General features: G+C 42.0%; 1 protein-coding gene across 2 annotated transcripts in view; it reads left to right on the forward strand.

Annotated features, from left to right (window-relative positions):
• CUL1 (cullin 1) overlaps window positions 1-19,601 on the forward strand; it is a 275,377-nt gene that overhangs the window by 225,848 nt on the left and 29,928 nt on the right. For both annotated transcript variants that reach the window (XM_033930314.1, XM_033930315.1), the window contains 2 exons: window positions 5,064-5,111; window positions 5,207-5,289. In XM_033930314.1, the coding sequence (XP_033786205.1) occupies window positions 5,064-5,111; window positions 5,207-5,289 (131 nt within the window). The remainder of the gene's footprint in view (window positions 1-5,063; window positions 5,112-5,206; window positions 5,290-19,601) is intronic.

A 19,601-nucleotide genomic window follows, 5' to 3' on the forward strand; every position in this document is an offset into this window, starting at 1 on the left:
CTATACCCACTTCTAAAATGAAATAATTGGCTGTGCTCTCTAGACCTCAAATGGGACTACACACACATTCATATACATCCGGACTACAGAAAGTTCATTCATTTTCATGTAGGTCACCACCATCTTCAATACATCCATTTGACCTTGTTTCCTTTCCAAGAGTGTTCACAAAATGCATAGTGGTGGCGGCAACCCTTTGTACCCACGAGTTTCAATTGTTTCCTTATGTAGACGATTGGTTGATAAAAGCTACTTTACCTCAAGCAGTTCAATGAGCTACACAGGCAACTAAAACTCTTCTGGAGCTTCTAGAATTTGCAGTCTTTTATTCAAAGCTTCATCTTCAACTGTCTCAAATCTTGGAGTTCATAGGAGCCATGCTCAACACCAATCTTTTACGAGCTTCCTTGCCCCAGCAGAGACAGAATACCTTGCTTCAACTTTGCAATCATGTATCTACTCTGCAGAAAATTTCTGCAAAACAATTGATGCATCTCATGGGTCATATGGCATCCACAGTTCATGTAACTCCTTTCGCCTAACTTCATCTCAGATCAGCTTAATGGAACCTACTATTTCCTTGCCTCTTAATCAATCTCTCCAGTTGTGGTTGCTATTTCATATCCCTCCACATCAGAGAGTGCTCACCATGTCTGCATAGGGAGCTTACCTAGATGGTCTCTGGTCTCAAGGCCTGTGGTCTGCTCAAGAGAGGGCATTCTACATCAACCTGATAGAGCTTTGGACAATTTGCAATGCCCTGAAAATATTTCAGGATCATCTTGTCAACAGACAATCAAGTTGCAATGTACTATATCAACAAACAAGGGGGAGCGGGCTCTCTTCTATGTCAAGAAGCCTTTCACATTTGGAACGGGGCAATTTCTCGAAATATATTTCTCAAGGCAATATATGGGCAAGGGAAGCAGAATGCCTTGGCTGACAAGCTCAGCAGATTTCTTTAGCTGCACAAGCGGGCTCAACTCCAGAGTCTTATGCCACATGTTCTCGCCTTGGGGGACTCCTCAGATAGACCTGTTTGCGTGTCCCCACAACCTGCTGATATTTATTAAAGTACAGGAGGCTTCCAGGGGGTGGGTGGGGTTGTGGCAGCAGGAGGGAGTGGACATTACTCCTGCCTCTCTTTATTTTTCTTCTGGGGGTCATCGGGGGAGGGGGTGGCAGCTCGACTGCCCTTTTTTTGCTATGGAGCAGATAATTGGTCGTGTGTAGCACATGTACAACATCTGTGCCATTAAAAAAAAAGAAAAAAGCCCTGACAGCTGAATGCTTTGGGGCTTTCCCTGCCGCTCAGGTGTTCGGGCTTCCCCAAACTGGCAAGATGAAGATCAATTTGATTGCAGTGTTCTGAATCATTTGAAGTTTATGCATTTAAGAAGAGGTTATGCCATCATAGAGTGAATTGCAATAGTCTAGTTGTGTTAGGACTAACATTTGGACAAGTATAGCAAAATGAAGTTATTGAAGTAAGGTTTGATTAGTTATAGTTGCTTTAAATTGTAGAAAGTTTTTTCCCCAAAGTTTGGAAATTTGGGGTTCGTACGATAGTGAGTATGGAGTCAGGATTTCAGATACCTTGGAAGTTTTATCTATGTCTAGTGTTGCACCTGAGCATAATGATAGGCTCTTGGGGCATTCTGTATGGTATTGTGAAACCAAAATACAGTAGTTTGGTTTTGGTGGTGTTTAATGTCTACTCTGTATTGCCACATGAGGGCGAGGATTTGGATTTTGGATCTAACAAACTAAAATTGTTTAATTTTAGTTTGTTGGCTCCAAGATCAGTACAAGCAATTGTGGGGATAAGGGGCACCCCTGACAAATAGCAAAATCCTCTGAGACTTTCCCATTAATCCACTTCCTCACCCTCATGTGACAATACAGAATAGAAAAAGCATACAAAAACTTACTCTCAATACCATACTTCCTCAAAACTGCAAACGTGAAATCCCATCAAATCAGTCAAAGGCCTCCGTGATTTATTTATTTAAGACATTTATCTCCCGCATATCTGAAACTCTATGTGAGTAACAGAGAACATACAAAATCAAAACATAAAACCCTGACATTAAAACCAAATTAACACACACAAAACATTCTAAAATAAGCAGCTTACATATTTTTTTTAAAATCTGATCTATAGTATATACAATTCTTTCTTTGTACATTAAACTTGAATGTCTATTATAAATTTTGAAATGCATTTTGAAAAAGATAAGCTTTCAAACACTTTCTTTTTTTTCTATAAATCTTTATTCATTTTAAAACATGCACAAAGTGCATACAGAAATACAATTGGCACCAAATAACAGCACTTATTACTAACAAAAAAATAATATAGGCATCTTCCCCCCCCCCCCGATCCTCCCAACCCGGATGTGTGCAAAACTCAATAAAATGGAAGGCTTGAACTATTAATTGGTGGATACAAAATTTGCTAATGGGTCTTAAATCTCATTGAAGTTTTTACTATGACCCTTTAGTTCCGAATACATACATTCTATCAATAACATAAGCACAGGGATTCCCACCAAAAGGTGTGATTCAGTCTATCACAATTCTTCCAGTTTTTGTGATCATTTGTATAGCAATACCAGTCATTACAAGAAGTAATCTATTCTTAGCTGCAGAAATTGGAGACTTGGGTTGTAATATAGTTCCAAAGAGCACCATATCTTATGACATAGGAATGGAAGTATCCAATATCCTATTAATTGTAACCCATATCGACTTCCAGAAGCCTAATATTAAGGGGCAAAAGTATATAATCCAGCATCCCTATATCAAGATGACAGTGCCAGCATCTACTAGACTTTGAACTATTTAATTTTTGCAAACAAACAGGGGTCCAAAAAATTCTATGTAACAGAAAAAAATAAGTCTGTCTCATAGTTGCTGATGCTGTACATCTCATCCTCCAAGACCAAATGAGTGGCCATTGAGTAGCAGAAATCTCTTGCTTTACCTCAATGCTCCAAATATCCCTTCGGCTCATTTTTAGTTTCTTATTCCAATATTCTGAAATTAATTTATACCACTTGGCAGCCTGATGCCCTAGGAAATCTGTCTGGAAGCATAGGCCCAGCAAGCTATACTGATCTTTTAAACTTCACCACTCAGGGAACCCTTTCTGAATGGCCTGCTTCAACTGCAACCATTTATATACTTGAGACTGAAATACCAAATGTTTGTTGCAGTTGTGAAAAATCAAGCAGTTTCCCATTTGATAATACATCATCTAAAGTATGTATACCTGCCTGCAGCTAATGCTTCCAGAGGATCTTAGACTCACCAATTTGAATATTGGAGTTCAACCATAAGGACAAACATGTGGATTGTTGCACTGGTATAGGTGTTATATTATTACCGAATGTTAAAGTTTTCCATGTATCCAAAAGAATACAATAAATCCTTGACAGTTTACTCAATATGTGACACAATCTTAGAGGGGACATGAGTTGATGTTCTAGAATCGGCCAGTCCGGAGATGCTTCAAGACTTCAGGAAGGATCCAATACATACCCTGCCGCAGTATGAAAGCTTGAATGTGTCTATAAAAATTTGGAAAATTTACCCCACCCACCCTAATTGTATTTTGCAAAGATACTAGGGCAATTCTAGCAGTTTTACCCAGCCAGTGGATCTGCCCGACAGTTATCAAATGTGTCGGAAATATTTTTGTTGAACAGGATTGCTACCCCTGCCTTTTTCCTAATTGCAGGAGCAAAGAAGCAGTGCTTTATCCATCCCCCTTCTAACTTAGCAGATTCGATCGCAGACAGATGGGTTTCCTGTAGAAAGTAAATATCTGCATTTTGATTTTTTTAAAAAGTAATAATTTTTTTTCCTTTTTAATGGGATGATTTAACCCGTTCACATTCAAAAAATAAAACTTTAAACCCACCATTGATATTTCAAAATATTAAGAAATACACCTTCAATTTCCTCATACCATATTTTAAAATGATATTGTCCATACACATCCCAAACCCTAGTAAACTCTTCCCACCCAGCACCCCCCAAAAAAGTAACTCATGGTCAGCTTGAATGCCTTTAGGCAGACCCATAATCCTTTTACTACCCCCCACACTAAATTCATCTATTATATAAAACAAAAATTTTTCCTCAACTAATAATGAACCCTTACAACCAAATGATATCAATGGTGTTATCATATTATTTCTTTTCCCTCTTTGAATAACTTTGCCTTGCCTTAAAAAAAAAACCAAAACCCCAAAGAATTCCCACACCCCAATACCGTCAAAAAATACCCTGAAATACAACAATAAATAATAAACAAATCACAAGTGAATATACATATTCATAAGTCAAATATAATTGATCAATTATATGACAACTAAACCCTCTCCATTATGTGCAATATTTCACACTCCTCCCTCACCATGCATGTCTTCCTCCTCTCCCCCTGTGTTAGTATCTTTCCTTCCTCTCACCTGTTCCCCTTGCCAGCAACTTTCCTTCCTACCACTCATCCCCTCCCCGCCTGTCAACAACCTCCTTCCTCTCACCCCTCCTCTGTGCCAGCATATTTACTTCCTCTCACCCCTCCCCACCCCCCGGTGCCAACAACTTTCCTTCCTCTCCTCTGCACCCCCTGTACCAGCAACTATCCTTCCTCTCACCCCTTCCCTTCCCCTGTGCCAGCAACTTTCCTTCCTCCTCTCCCTTGTACTATCTCTAATAAGGCTTGCTTCTTCAGATTGCGGTACTGTCAGCAATTCTCACACATTGCCTGTCGCTAACCCAGAAGTTTCCCGTCTACCATGAGAAACTTCCAGGTTAACAGCACACGTGTGTGGGAATCGCCTTTGATACCATAACCCAATAGCTGACATCATCAGAGATTCTGTGTGGGAAAGGGTGGAATTCAGAGTGACACTGCAATTTTGCACAAATTCTGCATTGTGCAGTCATGCAGAATTCCATTAGGAGTAATTTGTGCATAAAAATAGTGTCATTTTTGAAAGCAATAGTTACAAGTAATCTGTTAACCATATGCTGATCTCTGTTTTTAATTATAGGATATCTTGGTACAAGTTCTACAAATTTTATTGAAGTCAAAGCTATTGGTAAGGGGATTTTTTTTATATTATAGTTTTACAAATCTATGATATATCAAAATGTTTTAGTTTTAGTTTAAAATTAGATAATTTTTTTATTATAGGTTTTGGAAGATGAAAATGCTAATGTCGATGAAGTGGAATTGAAGCCTGATACCTTAATAAAATTATATTTGGGGTATAAGAAGTAAGTTATACGTTTCCTGTAAATTATTTGTTTATATTGTAGTTCCTCGCAATCTTGTTTTTGTGAAAGTGTAATTGTCCATGAAGATTTGACATATTTAAACATAAGAACAAGGGTTCAGAAGTTGAGAATGCTAAGTGTTGATGAGAAGTATTACTTTTACAGAGTCAACATCTTCCATGACTTAGCTGACCATATTTCTTGTTATTAATCCAGTAGGTTAACCACTATGTCACAGTAGGATTTCCTTCATTAGAAAAAAAAAAGTTTGTTATGAGGGAAAAACTGTAATTCTCTTAAATAATTATCCTAGCTCTGGCCTTTTGGGCAAATTGGATGGACCGTGCAGGTCTTTATCTGCTGACATTTACTATGTTACTCATGGTAGATTCTTCCTTAAGCTGGGATACAGTTGCTTGAACCTTTTCACCAAAGAGGCCATCGCCCAAGCAAGAAGTGTCCGCCAGTCTGTCGTAAAGGTCATCTGAGAAACCAAGCTGAGCGTCTGCCTCTGCTGCCGTTCTAGACATTATCGGCCTCTTTTACAAAGCCGCGCTAATGGCCCCGAAGCCCATAGAGATTTAAAGGGCTTCGGGGCCGTTGCCATGCGACTTTGTAAAAGAGGCAGTATATCATAAGCATCATAGTTGGTTTTAATTAAATGGTAAGTGGATTCTTGTAATGCATTATGCAGACTTGGAATGCACTATCCTGAATAAATTTCTGGAAAAGTGAGAAAAAATCAGAAACAGTTTGCACAGAGCCCAAAGTGTGGGTAGGTGGTTCTGATAGGAGACCTGGGGGTGAGTGTCGCTTAGGACAGTGTTTTTCAACTCGATCCTGGAGTACCCCCTTGCCAGTCAGGTTTTCAGAATATCCAACAATGAATATGCATGAAAGAAATTTGCATATAATGGAGGCAGTGTATGCAAATCAAGTTTATGCATATTCATTGTGGATATCCTGAAAACCTGACTGGCAAGGGGGTACTCCAGGTCCGAGTTCAGAAACACTGGCTTAAGAGGTATTAGGTCCTGAGTGGGAGGTGGTGAAGAGGCTCTGCATTTGGATTTTGAGAGATTCTTAGTAAGTTTAATGTTACCTGAATCCATCAAAGAGTCCTGCTGAGTGAAGCCAGGAGAGGACTGTAAGGCCGAGACTGAGCCCACGAGAGCCTTCACTGGAGTCTCATAAATCACCACAGACGCTGCCACTTCACTTAGAGAGCTCCGTGTCAGAATTGTCACTGGTGGAGAAGGGGTAGAACAGCTTTCTAGCACCGGGAGTTGCTTCTTTTATAACCAGATGATTTTGCCATCTTTTTCTTTGCTGATGGTGTCGGTGGCAAATTGCTTCCCTCCCCTTGCAATACTGAGACAGGGCCCTGGGGGGAAGGAGGAAGCGGCGATGTTGAGTGTTTCCTCTTTGAATTTCTGGCGCAAAGAGTGGCTGGGAAAGAAGGGTCGTCCATCGCAGAGAGTGGGCATAGAAAAACGCCTTCACGGTCCTAGTGCCAGCTTCTGAGAAAGACACCGGTGAGGAGAAATATCTGTTACTCACTGTGGTTTCTTAGCTATAGGTGAGTTTCTTCTCTCTTTCTTTATTTCTTTTTTTTTTAGATGACGACTAAGGCTACTTGCTGTTTCTCCCTTTTTTTTTCTTCAAATAATCGCTAATCTAATTTAGTTATGAAGAACTATCTTTTTTTTCTGTGAGGAAGAGGAGAGAGCTGTGACTTCACAAGAGTAGTCGAAGAAAAAACTGACAGGGCGAAGGGAGGCGCTCTAGGAGTAGGGTCCCCACACATGCCCAGTAAGTGTCAAAGCTTACCATAAGCTAGGGGAGAGCACCGGCTATCAGACTCAGTCAGAGGACTTCACCTTCAAGTGTGCCTGCATATCCCCTGCTTGTTTCTGGAGAAATTGACAAATCACCCATAGTCATAATGGGTGTTTTTGATTGAACATATTTGTCTTTAGGGCCAACTGTTTTTGGTGTACTTGCACCCTTTGCCTTCCCTTTCCATTTAACCACAGTAATAATAATATAAAGAAATTTTTACCTCATGAAGAGTCATTGAACAAAACTCTAGCTCCTTTCGGGCTCCTAAGGAACTCCCAAGGGGCCAGGCGTGCCCCTTGTGGCACACCCCTTAAGGCACTCCACAGCCCATGAGCCACTGGTGGGCCTATCTTTTAAACAGTTGGTGCAGCGGCATGTGACGTCAGACGCCATCACTTCCCAGCCTCTCCTCTCTCTCCCAGAGGGTCCAGCAGGAAGTGCCTTCTCCAGAAGACTACTGGCGGACCGGTCTTTTAAGCAGTTGGTTCGGCAGTAGTGTATGACATCAGACACAGACCCTACCCAGCCTTCTCTCTTGGGGGATCCAGTGGGACGTGCCTCCTCCAGCAGATCACTGGTGGGATGGTCTTTTAAACAGTTGGTTCGGCGGCAGCATGTGATGTTGGATGCCGTTGCCACGCAGCCTCCTCCTTTCTCTCCTAGGGGTTCCAGCAGGAAGTGCCTCCTCCCAGTTAGGTACTTTTAATGTTATATGGTAGCTAGTATTTTATTGTTTAGTTAGTTGGGTAACTGACTGATTGATTATTGTGAAATTTTGTAATTTGTTAACTAAATTAATTTGTAAACTATTTAGAGCTAAAGGTTAGGACGGTATACAAAAATTATATGTTATATAACACCCATGGCACATCTGAGTTTGAGACAAATCCATTGAACTTATCTATTCAGTGGTCTAAGTCCACTGGGAAGCTACAAGACATAATATCTCATTGCTTCTTTATGGAGCTGTGTCCTGGTGCTTAATAAATTCTATTCTGGCAAAAGGAGTCCCCTTTCAAAGTTCACAGATTCAGGTGATCTGTTCAAACTGAGCTGAGGAGGGACTTCCAGTGAACTTCCATCAAAGGTATATGTAAAAGTGCTGCAAGATCCTCAGCCTCTCCCCTCGAGTTAAATGCTGCTGCGGGACTGAAATCGGGTGTGAGGAAGTTTACATTACGCAAAGGAGAGTAACCAATAACAGAGATGCCTTGATTCCTCAAAGATAAGAATACTCCCACCATAAATCACCTTTACGCAAACAAGGCCACCAATCCAGGAACTGGAAGAAGAGCGAGTCCAGCTGGTAGTATGTTGACATTGGTTTAACATTGCAGAATGAAGCACTGGAAATTGTGCTGAGAGAGTGGATGTCGGCAAAATTGGAAATGGCTGAAATGGTGTTGGCGAAATTAAATGCAAAAATAACAGCTCTGTTTGATAGGATCAATGAAGCAGAAGGCCACTTTCGCTTGATGGAAGTGGCCCAGGACAAAGTTTTGGAGGAGCTAGAATCAGCTCATAAATATATCGATTATATGACATGAAAATGGAAGAGTTAGAAAATCGTGGAAAAAGATCAAATATGCGGCTATATGGTACATCAAAGGGGGCTGAGCGGTACCAGCCGATACAGTTTATTCATATGCTTATAATGCATTGCTTCCCTGATACCCCAGTGCAGTTCCCATATGAGATAGAGCACAAAGTTGAAACTAAAATCAGAATTGAACATGCCTCCCTGTGCATTTATTGTAAAGCTGTTGCATTTTACAGACGGACTCTCCACCTGAAAGTGCCTCCAAGAAGAGAGAAATGACACAGCAAATGGACAGAGTACAGCCCCAGAAACTTGCAAGGGAGCAGGGTGCACTTAATACCCTGAAGGAGCAGAGAAATACCACCTTAGTTGGGGAGGACACTGCAAGTTGAATTTGCGAGATCAAGTTTTTGAAGAATTTTTTCTTTCTGACTTAAAAACTATTGACACTGTTTTTACATAAGAATTGCCGCTGCTGGGTCAGACCAGTGGTCCATCGTGCCCAGCATTCCGCTCACGCAGCGGCCCTTAGGTCAAAGACCAGTGCCCTAACTGAGACTAGCGTACGTTCTGGTTCAGCAAGAACTTGTCTAACTTTGTCTTGAATCTCTGGAGGGTGTTTTCCCCTATAACAGCCTCCGGAAGAGCGTTCCAGTTTTCTACCACTCTGGGTGAAGAAGAACTTCCTTATGTTTGTACAGAATCTATCCCCTTTTAACTTTAGAGAGTGCCCTCTCGTTCTCTCTACCTTGGAGAGGGTGAACAACCTGTCTTTATCTACTAAGACTATTCCCTTCATTATCTTGACTGTTTAGATCATGTCCCCTCTGTCTCCTCTTTTCAAGGGAGAAGAGGCCCAGTTTCTCTAATCTCTCACTGTACGGCAACTCCTCCAGCCCCTTAACCATTTTAGTCACTCTTCTCTGGACCCCTTCGAGTAGTTCTGTGTCCTTCATGTACGGCGACCAGTGCTAAACGAAGTATTCCAAATGAGTGCATACCATGGCCTGGTACAGTAATGTAATGTAATTTATTTCTTATATACTGCTACATCCGATCTGTTCATGATCCCCTTCTTAATCATTCATAGTATTCTGTTCGCTCTTTTCACCACCGCCACACCTTGTGTGTACAGCTTCATTGACTTGTCGACCAGTACTCCCAAATTCTCTTTCCTGGGGGGGGGTCTCTCCAAGTACTGCACCGGACATCCTGTATTCGTATATAAGATTTTTGTTACCGACATGCATCACCTTACACTTATCCACGTTAAACCTCATTTGCCATGTCGCAGCCCATTTCTCGAGCGTGTTTGTCCTGTTGCAGGTCTTTGCAATCCTCCTGCGTCTTCACTATTCTGCATAACTTCATATCATCTGCAAATTTAATCACTTCACTCATCATACCAATTTCCAGGTTGTTTATAAATATGTTGAAGAACACGGGTCCAAGCATCGAAACCTGCGGCACTCCACTTGTGACACTTTTCTAATCCGAATATTGTCCATTTTCCTATCCGCCAGCCAGTTTTTAATCCATAGACCTATTCAAAGTGTTATATGGATGATATAACAAAGTTCACAGGCTTGCTCAGAATCATGGAGGGGAAAACTGGGGCGGACCCCAGGAAAAACCTTGCTCAGAATCATGGAGGGGAAAACTGGGGCGGACCATTGCTTTCAATGGAAGTAAAACCCGGATGTCTCAATCTGTCCTCTTTTTTCTGGAGCCATATGGTCACACTATGGATGACATGAGTAAATTCCTGCTTTATTATGGCAGGTAAGGGATATAAATTGACCACTTGGAATGTGGGCGGGATAAATGGCCCACCCAGTGAAAAGACAAAGGATGCTAAATTATTTGAAGAACCTAAATGTGGATATAGTTGTTTTTTTGTTTGTTTGTTTTACAAGAACTGAAGTTGGCCCCAGTAGAAATGCAAAAGCTGAACATGCGGAGAGGAATAGCCATTTTGTTGAAGAAAAATCTCCCATTTATTCTGTATGCCACGCCGGTGGGGGGGGGGGGGGGGTTAGAATAATGTAGGCAGATATATTTGGCTCACTGGTAGAATTGATACATGGGAATTTATTCTTTTGAACATACAGAAGGCCCTCTCCAGTCAAAAAGCCATTTTTTTTTTTTTTTTGCTGAGACAATTTACTGTATTTTTCGCTCCATAAGACGCATCCTAGATTTAGAGTAGGAAAACAAGAAAAAAACATTCTGAACCAAATTGTGTACTAAGATATACCAGGCTCTGCATCCAACCCCACACTCCTAGCCAGGCTCTGCACCCTGTCCCCCCTTCCCCTATTAATTGTAATGCAATTTTTTTCCTTTCATTTTTCATATGCACACAGCAGATATAAATTCTCAAAACTGACACATTTCGATCACCAAATTGAAAATTTTCCTACCTTTGTTGTCTGGTGATTTAATTAGTTTCTGGTTGGACTTACTTCTGACTGTGCATCCAACATTCTTTCTCAATCCAGCCCCATCCCCTTTGGGTCCAGCTCTCTATCTCTCTCTGTCTTTCTTCTGCTTACAACCCCATCCCATCCCCATGTCCCGCATTTGTTCTCCTTTCTTCCAGGTCTTTCTCTGCTTCTCTCTCCTTCCTTCCTCCCTCCCTGGTCCAGAATCTTTCCACCTATCTGCAGTCTCTCTTTCTCTCTCTTCCCTCAATACATCCCAAAGTCCAACATCTGCCCCCCTCTCTTCTGCCTTCCTTTTGTTTCAGATTTCTCCCTTTCTCTATCATCCTTCTACTAATATTTTGAGTGTTTCCTCTCTCTACCCCCTCTAGTCCAGCATCTGCCTTGTCTTGAAGTCTGTTTTCATGCTCCTCTTCAAGGTCCTTTGGAAGCCTCCTTTCCCTCCCCCCCAAGTGTCTAGATCCAGTATCCTGCCAGGGCCCTCACGACGGGCAAGGCCTTACCTCCAAGCTGCTACCTGCCCCAGCGAGAGAGGTCGACTTCCACGCTGTGACCACTGCTGACCTCAGGGGCGGGACTGCAGCAGAGGCAATGTGCTTCGAAGGCCAATGGCAGCCTGCTAAGTTCGCTGTGTAGGCTGCCATAATTAGGTCAGCAGCGGTCACAGCATGGAAGACGACCTCTCTCGCTGGGTCAGGAAGCAGCTTGGAGGTAAGGCCCCGCCCGTTGCGAGGGCGGGACGCTGGATCTGGACACTGCGGCGCTCACCGATGCTAGAGAGAGCCGTATGGGGCGCTGGCATTTAAAACAGTACATCAGGGTGGAGGTGGGGTGTTTAAAAAAAAAGTACCTTCGCTGCATAAGACACATGGACATTCCCACTCACTTTTGGGTGGGAAAAAAAGTGTGTCTTATGGAGCGAAAAATATGGTAATTTGTATGCATACAGTGGGTAACATTATTGTTGGAGGGGATATGGATAATGCATTGAGCAAATTGGATAGAACTGGCAGATGCACTAGAGAAGAAATAAGGCAAGGCAATGTTCTTAAGAGTACTTTTATTAAACATGCATTAGAGGATGTTTGGAGAATTCATAACAAAACAAAAAAGAGCTAACAAAACTTGCAGTAAAAAGCCACAAAACCAAACAAAAACGATACTGTAAGAAAATGTACAGAAATTTATTAAGATGCCAAAAATAAAAATCTAAAAACAAAATACATAAACTGCATAAAAAGTGTATATCCAAAACAACTGAGACATACTAAAAAGTGTATATCCAAAACAACTGGGAGATACTAAACGTATTCTCAAATAGACTATTTTTCAGTGCAGAGAAGCATGGTAGGATTGTCACATTTCTGACCATGCGCTGCTAACAGAGGTTATCTGCCCTAGTGCTGCTCGATTTGCAGATTCAGTTCGGTGAATTAATTTGAATCGATTCGTTGTCAGAAAAAATCTGACTCGCCAATTCAGTGACCAACACCCACCCCCCACACACACACACACATTTTCCTGGTAAGACCTGACATAAGTCCAGGCCTCCTAAAGCAGCAGCGGCAGTAGCAGGTTGGTAGAGGCAGTGCTCTGAAGAGGCTGCTTGCGACCTGCTCTGCCAGGGCCTTCCCTCTACCGCACTACTGATGACTCAGCAGAGGGAATCCCTGGCGGAGAAGGCCCCTAGCAGCCTGTTCACAGTGTTGCCTCAGCCAGCCACTGCTGCTGCTGCTTTGGGAGGCCCAAAGGTATGTCAGATCTCACAGTGGAACATAAATGTTGGATATGGCAGTATCAGGGAAGGTACAGAGATGGAAGATGGATGGTGAGCATGGAGAAAAATAGAAAATGTCAAATGGGCGGGAGACCCTGGCGAGTGAGTTAACAGAAGACAAGCAGAAACCAGAGCCTTGGACCAACATGATTTGAATAATAAAATGGCCAGACAACAAGATGTAGCAAAAATAATTTTATTTTCTATTTTGTTGTTACAATATGTCAGATTTGAAATGTGTATCCTGCCAGAGCTGGTTTTAGACAGCGAATGTGAGCTAGGACCTAACAGAGAGAGGAAAAGTCTTTTTTTGTTTGTTTATTTTGTTTATACCACAGCGCTGGCATGGAGTTGGAGAGGGCAAAAGAGGGTGGGATGGATAAAGAGTTTACAAAATAAACTTGCCAGGACGTTTGAAAAACAAACAAGGGCCCAATTGGGCAGGAAAAGCTAATTGAATCAAAAATTAATTCAATAGGCCTCTGAATTCACAAGACAAGACATTCAGACTTACCTTCAAAAACTAGCCTTACCCAAATTGGATGGGGAATATTTAGAGCTAGATTCTCAAGACTTCACATTAAAAACTGATGGGCCGCTGTCGCAGCCGTAATTATGATGATTTCAAAAAGGCGAGTCATTCTCCCAAAAATGGACATGCAGATGAGGTTGGCGGAGAGTAGCGAAGGTTTGCTAAATTTGCATGTGCCCATCGCAGGTGATAGCGATAGGCACATGCACAGAATAAATGCACAAAAAATAAAGCCAAAATCGAAGATCGGCAGGAAGGATGCCCACTCCCTCTAGCCGTCAAAGTAAAGCAACCCCCCCAAAAAGCGGGAAAGATGCCCACTCCCTCCTGCCGCCAAGTCATAGGAGGGGCCTTAAATAACCTGGGCCAACCGAGCCTTAGGCCCCTCCCCAGTGCATCCCAGGGTGCACTGGGGAAGGGAAGGCCCGAAGGAGTAGGCATCTCTATGGCCAGCCATCATAAACAAGGTAAGGGGGAGGGGGTGGTCATCAGAGGCACAGGGAGGTTGTGTGGCACTGGGGAAGGGAAGGCCCGAAGGAGTAGGCATCTCTACAGCCAGCCATCATAAACAAGGTAAGGGGGAGGGGGTGGTCATCAGAGGCACAGGGAGGTTGTGTGGCAGCGGGAGGGAGTGCGTATCTCTCCCACTGCCGGGGGGGTGGGGGTGGGTGTTGCTTGACAGCAGCAAAATTTTCTGACAGGTCTGGGCTGTCAAGCCTTACATTTCTTGTCAGTCCCTGAGCCAATCAATACTCATGCAGTGATCAGAAAGTAAGCTCAGATCTGTCTACCTTGACGATGTCACCAACAAGGATACATCCAAATTTAATAGCTTCCTCTCCGCTTTAAGCTTTCCCCCCTCCACACTCTCCCCAACCCACGAAAAAGGCCACACACTAGACCTCATCAGCTTTCTAGATCTTACTACTCACAAAACCTCAACCGACGACATTCGCTGGGACATTGTCCCCTGGTCCGACCACTACCTAGGGACCTTCTGTCTCCCCATTTTCATGTCACATCTCTGGCCCCCATCCTGCAGCTCAAATTCTATTACCTTCTGTAAAAAAATCTCAAGCAATCTGTTCTGGATCAATTTTTTCGACAAATTTTCCCCCATCTCTAAACCTGCAGAACCAGAATCTAACTGGCAAAACTGGGTCGCCCTCTCCGAGTCCACCTTCCATTCCCTCGCCCCTCTCTCCACTAAAACCATTTCCTACTCCTGTAAGACCCCTTGGTACCTCCCATACCACAGAGAACTGAAACAGAAATGCCGTGCTCTGGAACGAAAATGGAAAAAATCTAAATCCCCTACAGACATACTCTCCTGGAGGGTCAACATTAAAATCTATAATACTGTTCTAAAAAAAGCAAGGAAAAACTTCTACGGTGACAAAATCTCCAAATCCAACAATCAGAGTAGCACATTATTTAACATCTGGCGTTCCTTAACCTCCAAAAATGACTCCATACTTCCCTCCTCCCCCTCAGCCGATTCTCTAGCAAAGTTCTTCAACGATAAGGTCTCCACCTTGAGGCGCTCCTTCCCACCTGCAATCTCCTACAAATCTCTGATTCCAATTGACCCCAACCCTATCCCAACAGACTCCTACCCTATCTTGGCAGACAGATCCTGGTCTTCCTTCGAACTTGTTTCCGAATCCCTGGTCTATAATTTCTGCCTCAAATTGAAATCCTGCAACTGTACCTTGGATCCTTTCCCCTCCTACTTCTACGAGAACACTCCCCCTCAGGCCATCTCATCTCTTACCATTCTCATAAACTCCGCCCTCCATTTGGGTCTCTTCTCCCCAGAAATGGGCCATATTTCCATAACCCCACTACTGAAAAAACCTGAGCTTGACCCCTTTACACCATCCAGCTACCGTCCAATAGCTAACATTCCCCTTCTTACCAAGATGCTAGAGTCCATCATATCCACTCAACTATCTTCCTACCTTGAGAAATTCACCATTCTTCAACCCTACCAATACAGCTTCCGTCCCAATTTCAGCACCGAATCCCTTCTGACCTCTTTAATCTCAAAAGTTCAATATCTCCATTCTCGCAACAAGTTCGCCGTCCTTCTTCAATTCGACCTCTCTGCAGCTTTTGATGTCGTCCATCATGATATTCTAATTTACCAACTCACCGAGATAGGCATAAACTCCACAGTCCTTGACTGGTTCTCGAAGTTCTTGCGCTCCCGCTCCTACATAGTCAACATGAAGGGCACTTCTTCCTCCCCCTGGAACCCAATCTGTGGAGTCCCGCAAGGCTCACCGCTCTCTCCTATCCTTTTCAATATTTATATGTCCTCCCTTAAACTCCTCTATCTCTCCCCACTTGAAACACTCTACACTTACGCAGATGACATTTTTGTCCTCCTCGAGACCGACCGGAATCTCACCAACCTCTCGGCGAACATATCCTCATGTATATCGAACCTTCAATCCTGGGCCCATACTGTGCAGATGAAACTGAACGAATCTAAAACAAAACTTCTCTGGCTTGGCCCAAAATTGGACCAACTGCCCACCTCCATCCCACTGTACTCTGGCTCCATTCTGCATCTTGAATATTCTAGTAAAGTTCTGGGAGTCATCATTGACTCTACACTTTCCTTCAACAACCACCTCAACTCCCTAGTAAAAAAATGTTTCTTCAGCCTTCACATGCTGAGAAAAGTGAGATCCTGTTTCCATCAAAAACACTTTGCCGTCCTTGTCCAATCCATCATCCTTTCCAGACTGGACTACTGCAACTCTATCTACCTTAGCCTAACAAAGAAATACCTTCAAAGACTCCAGCGGATTCAGAATACCGCTGCTAAGCTTATCTTCGCAAAAAGCAAATTCGACCACGTCTCACCGCTTTTATCCAAGCTCCCACCTCCGATTATCTTCAGAGTCCACTTCAAATGTGCCTGCCTCACTTTCAAGATCCTACACGGTATCATCCCTCCCTTCATTCCTCTTTCTTGGAACTCCTTTAAACCCAATTCCGCCAGATCCACCCAAAACCTGAAACTTTCCTTTCCCTCTCTAAAAAGCGTTTCACTTGTAAGAAAACTAGGTTCTTCCCTCCCTTTCAGAATCACTCAGCTCTGGAACAACCTTACCTCCCCTCTTAGGAATCTGAGCTCCCTCCAACTCTTCCGTAAACATCTGAAAACCTGGTTATTCTCAAAAATGTAATGCCTCCTCCCTCTCTGGTTATTCTAGTCCTCTAAATTTTCTCTTCATTTTGCCTCTTCCCTCCACTGGAGTTCCTTTCTACCCTAACTCTTGTTAACCGTGTCGAGCTTTACGAATGTAGAGATGATGCGGTATACAAACCTAAGGTTTAGATTAGATTAAATTAGATTCCTGGTCTAAATTAATATTGACATGGTGGGGTAGAGTTACCACTGTACAGACGATGGTACAGCTGAAAATTTTATTTCTCTCTGCGCATATGCATGTTTCAGTCCCAGAAAAACTGTTTAAATGTGAGATAAAATGTTAAGGTATTATTTGTGGGGAGGAGAAGACCTAGAATAAAATGGGCAACACTTCAGCTGAGAAAGTCTAATGGTGGGGTGGGCTTTCTAAATTTACACAGATATTATCAAGCAACTGTGCTTAAAGCATTGAGAGAACACTTTAGAGAGAGCCCTGAGGTACATTGGGTATCTTTGGAAAAGTATTGGATGAAAGCATATTCTGCTTTTGAGATAACAGAGCAGGTGTCCCATCTATGCTTAGAAAGGGTGTGTCCTCCATCGCTACATATATTTCTGGTACTTTTGTTGAAAATATGGAGGATGGTGAAGACTGCTTTCAATATGGCAGGTCTAGTAGGTCCCTTCAGTCTTCTAAAGCAGTGGTCCCCCACCCTGTCTTGGAGGACTACCAGGCCAATCGGGTTTTCAGGCTACCCTTAATGAATATGCATGAGAGAGATTTGCATATAATGGAAGGCAGATCCCTTTTGAAGCTGTCAGATCTTTTAATTCTGGCTGTTAAAATGTCTATAGTAAGGTACTGGAAAGACCCTGCAGGTCCTGCATCACTGGCATCAAGCAATTGGAGAGATTCGATTGTTTGACAAAATTACTCAAGGGCTTAAAGGAAAAGGAAGTGACCACACTCAATTTTGGCTTCCAGTTATAGTGAGAGTAAATTACTGCCAGATGCACAGATGTACTGTATGTTTAGAGGACAAATTACATATTTGGAGGTAGCTAATTTATCCTTTGCTTTCACTGCTCCATTTTATTGTCAGTTACTCTCCTATTTCCCTGAATGTTGAAGCTGAAATAGGCTGTGATCTTCAGTAGAGAGCTGCACCACTGTGGATGGCAGCACTGTAGTCTAAAATAATCCCAAGAATTTGAAGCTTGCAATAAATGGTGTGTTATAAAAGGGGGAGTGAAGTTTTAGGGGAAAAATACTAAATGAATATTTAGTACAGATGTTTGTATGACATTTACGTTGTCTTGTAACACTCTTTAGTAAGTATGTTCTTGATATTATGTTATACGAAAAATATTCTCAATAAAAAAATTATAGTTAAAAAAACAAACAAACTGGGCTGAGGAACTCATGTAGATGGGTTTCACACTTGGGATTGTGGTCCCCTCAGGAACAGCTTCATCTGATAAATTTTCTGGAGGTATGAAAGCAAGCAGGGAGAAACTGAATCTTACCTCCTGTGTTGAGAGAGACTGTTTTCTAGCTCTGATCAGACAATGCTATATACCAGGGGTAGGGAACTCCGGTCCTCGAGAGCCAGTCGGGTTTTCAGGATTTCTCCATTGAATATGCATGAGATTAATTTGCATGCACTGCTTTCAATGCATATTCATTGGGGAAATCCAAATTCAATCACCCCACAACTAAATAAACCTTACAATATAAGCATATTATTAATATTAACCTCATATAAATAATTCATTCATACCTTATTGTTCATAATAAGTTGTATCTTGGCCAAACCAGAACCTTTCCACCATGCCACCAAAGATAAGACTGAAATTATCTTTACTACCCCATTCCCTAATTCTTATATAAGCTTCATCTATAGCTGTTCCTAATTATAACAGATGCCATTCTACCAAGATGACACCAGATCTCGCTAATTTATTTAGTTGTGGGGTGATTGAATGATAATATTATAGAGATTGTGAAGAATTGAAGCCGTCAACAATCTAAAGCCCCTGATGACGCTGAAAGGCGAAATGCAGAGCTGTGTTGGACTTAACTGTTCAGTTTGACTAAGGTGGACAATATATGGTGAAGAGTTAACAACGGAAAGAAAAGACAAGAAAAGTGAACGTTGGCACAGTGATGAGGACTTTATTTTATATAGTGAATGGACTTTTAAGTTGAAATAAATAGGGTAGATTGGGAGGGTTTCAAGTGTATGAGTATGATGTGAAAGCATGTATGAGAGAAAATGTTGTTTAATTGAATTTTAAAATATATGGTGTAATAAAATATTAATGATTTAATAAATAAGTATTTATAAAATATATGGTTTAAAGGTATAGCTCTTCTTTATATGAAATTACAATGAATATGCATGAGATCTATTTGCACGGAATGCTTTCATTGTATACTAATAGATCTCATGCATATTCATTGGGGAAATCCTGAAAACCTGACTGGATTGCGGCCCTCAAGGACCGACATTTGACACCCCTGATGTAGAAGGTGACCATCTTTGTTGAATGTTTTATGCAGTGCATGTTTTTGTTGAAGCAAGCCACCTGCATTATTAGCAGACGTCAATTAGTTGTGACCCAGCTGGTGAAAAGCTCCTTTCAATCCTATTACTGCCATATGAAGTACCTTTTTTTTTAGTTCAAATTTTTTATTGGAAATTTGAGGATAACAAAGGACAAAAATCACTAAACAGCGAATGTGCAGTCAACAAGCAAAAAGCAGAAAACAGTTAATACATTCCACTGCATAATTAGCCCCAAATAGCTAAACAATCATCAAACTGAGCCATAAGTACCTTTTATGGAAAATTTTTGATAGGGATTACTTCAGCTCGCAGTGTGGATGAGCTGACTGATCCACCTTATGTTTATATTTGCTATACTGCTAGGCTTCTGCAAGGTCACATTTGTCAATACTAGAGTGGTTCTGTGCACCTATCTAATAAAGTTCTATGCCAAGATGGCAT

The sequence above is a fragment of the Geotrypetes seraphini genome, chromosome 2 (genome assembly GCF_902459505.1).
Source record: "Geotrypetes seraphini chromosome 2, aGeoSer1.1, whole genome shotgun sequence".
NCBI classification, from domain to species: Eukaryota; Metazoa; Chordata; class Amphibia; order Gymnophiona; family Dermophiidae; genus Geotrypetes; species Geotrypetes seraphini.